At 49.9% G+C, this 3072-nt stretch overlaps 1 protein-coding gene across 1 annotated transcript in view; it reads right to left on the reverse strand.

Annotated features, from left to right (window-relative positions):
* pdgfbb (platelet-derived growth factor beta polypeptide b) overlaps positions 1-2698 on the reverse strand; it is an 18543-nt gene extending 15845 nt beyond the window's left edge. The window contains exon 1 of the mRNA XM_030793349.1: positions 2341-2698. Coding sequence (XP_030649209.1) covers positions 2341-2619 — 279 coding nt within the window. The 5' untranslated portion in view covers positions 2620-2698. The remainder of the gene's footprint in view (positions 1-2340) is intronic.
* Between the last annotated feature and the right edge of the window lie 374 nt (positions 2699-3072).

Genomic DNA, 3072 nt, shown 5'->3' on the forward strand with positions numbered 1-3072 from the left:
AGGGCTCCAGGGATGGACGCTACCCAACGACTCTCAACAACTTTTACTTCACACGTTGATTAGCAGTTCTGAACAACGAAACACAGCCTGAGGACAGCGTTGTTCATGAGATGTTTGTAACCTGAGGATCAGGAACCTGTCAGGACAGGATCTGACACCCTGATCAAATGGAGCATGGCCACCGTGTCTGCTGTCTGTATGTCCCAGACAGGCTCAGTCACACAGACAGGCTCAGTCACACAGACAGGCCCAGCAACACAGACAGGCCCAGCAACACAGACAGGCTCAGTCACACAGACAGGCCCAACAACACAGACAGGCCCAACAACACACAGACAGGCTCAGTCACACAGACAGGCCCAGCAACACAGACAGGCCCAGCAACACAGACAGGCTCAGTCACACAGACAGGCTCAGTCACACAGACAAGCCCAGCAACACAGACAGGCCCAACAACACAGACAGGCTCAGTCACACAGACAGGCCCAGCAACACAGACAGGCCCAACAACACACAGACAGGCTTAGTCACACAGACAGGCTCAGTCACACAGACAAGCCCAGCAACACAGACAGGCCCAGCAACACAGACAGGCCCAGTCACACAGACAGGCTCAGTCACACAGACAGGCCCAGCAACACAGACAGGCCCAGCAACACAGACAGGCTCAGTCACACAGACAAGCCCAGCAACACAGACAGGCCCAGTCACACAGACAAGCCCAGCAACACAGACAGGCCCAACAACACACAGACAGGCTCAGTCACACAGACAGGCTCAGTCACACAGACAAGCCCAGCAACACAGACAGGCTCAGTCACACAGACAGGCCCAGTCACACAGACAGGCCCAGCAACACAGACAGGCTCAGTCACACAGACAGGCTCAGACACACAGACAAGCCCAGCAACACAGACAGGCTCAGTCACACAGACAGGCCCAACAACACACAGACAGGCCCAGTCACACAGACAGGCTCAGTCACACAGAAAAGCCCAGCAACACAGACAGGCCCAACCACACACAGACAGGCCCAGCAACACAGACAGGCTCAGTCACACAGACAGGCCCAACAACACACAGACAGGCTTAGTCACACAGACAGGCTCAGCAACACAGAAAGGTTCAGTCACACAGACAGGCTCAGTCACACAGACAGGCTCAGTCACACAGACAAGCCCAGCAACACAGACAGGCTCAGACACACAGACAAGCCCAGCAACACAGACAGGCTCAGTCACACAGACAGGCCCAACAACACACAGACAGGCCCAGTCACACAGACAGGCTCAGTCACACAGAAAAGCCCAGCAACACAGACAGGCCCAACCACACACAGACAGGCCCAGCAACACAGACAGGCTCAGTCACACAGACAGGCCCAACAACACACAGACAGGCTTAGTCACACAGACAGGCTCAGCAACACAGAAAGGTTCAGTCACACAGACAGGCTCAGTCACACAGACAGGCTCAGTCACACAGACAAGCCCAGCAACACAGACAGGCTCAGTCACACAGACAGGCTCAGCAACATATACAGGTATAGTAATTCACACAGACAGTCACACAGACAGGATCGGTAACACAGACAAGCTCAATGACACAGATAGGCAGACAGGTTTGGTAGTGCAGTCAGGCTCACTGACAGACAAGTGGACAGGTTTCCTCACACAGACAGGTTCAGTGACAGACAGGTTCTGTCACACAGACAGGTTCAGTGACAGACAGGTTCCCTCACACAGACAGGTTCAGTGACACGGACAGGTTCAGTGACACAGACCCACAGTGGCAGTATGACTGAGTAAGAAAACAGGGCTCTGCTGATGATGAGCAGACAGCAGGTATACGGCTGGTGGTAACAGAGTGTGTGGATACTTACTGGGTTTTTAACTGCAGAAACGCTGTCATTTTTGTGTTAAATTGTAAAGGCTGATTATAAGTAAAGAGGATTAGTAGGGTCAACTGTATCAACACAGAGCTGTGGACTTCCACAGACTCCATCCACTTAAACTACACTTCTATAAATATTCACCAACATATTTACGTCACACAGACACTAATAACAGACCGTTACGAATGTTTTAAAACATTTATTGCGGTAACGGCAGCAAATGAAAGAATATTTGTCCCTGCATGCTTTAAAGGGGGGGGGGGGGTTCCAAGGGCCCAGCACTAACAGGGGGCCCTCACAGAACCTGTCCATGTAACTACTGAAGTTTCAGATCCTGAAAAGTTGAAAGTGAGTTGAAGTTCGTCTTGCATATTAACAGAGCATTAGATTTGTACATTACTTGATAATTTGCCAAATTTATGTCTGAATATACTGGATGGACCTACCTCGGTGGCACCAAACCGCAAACACGCGGCCAGTAGGCAAACCAGCAGCAAAACCCACGAGCTCATCCTGCTGCCCGAGGTGCTGTTGTAGATGTCCGCGAGAGAGTGCGCATTTATATGGGCACGCGAGCGAGTCGGTCTCTCCTTAGCACTCGATGCAAAGGGCAGCGGTGTCTCCGGGTGGAAAAAAGAAACAGTCCAATAATGAACAGAATAACTGGTATTTGTCCTCCGCTCTTCAGCAGACCAGGCTCGAAATTCCTCGGAGTGAGTAAACATTCGAATTGCCTCCTGATCCACGAGACAGAGTCTGCCCTGATGAACGAGTGCTCAATTTGGTTAGTTTATTTTAAGAGACGTCTGCTAATTGTATCTCAGGCAATTACACAGATTATTAGCAGATTCCTCCTTTCCAGTGTAAATTCAGTCCAAGTCAAATCTCCTTTAACTTGAATAGACTAACGGAGACAAAATCTATCAAAAGAGAAGGGGTTCATTGTTCATTTCTTGTGATAGAACTGTGACTTATTTGATAGACTGCCTGAAATCATGATACCACATACACAATGAAAATAATGACTTTTTCCTTGGATCTGCAGCTTTTTAAGGTGAGGATTTGTGACACCAACTCTTATGAACAATAAAACTCAACAAACTCGTCTCCAAGTGTGCAGTGGTGGCACGCACGTCCTGAGTTACTGGGAACACGATGTTCGTTGGGACGTTAAGTCG

The sequence above is a fragment of the Chanos chanos genome, chromosome 16 (genome assembly GCF_902362185.1).
Source record: "Chanos chanos chromosome 16, fChaCha1.1, whole genome shotgun sequence".
In the NCBI taxonomy this organism is placed as follows: Eukaryota; Metazoa; Chordata; class Actinopteri; order Gonorynchiformes; family Chanidae; genus Chanos; species Chanos chanos.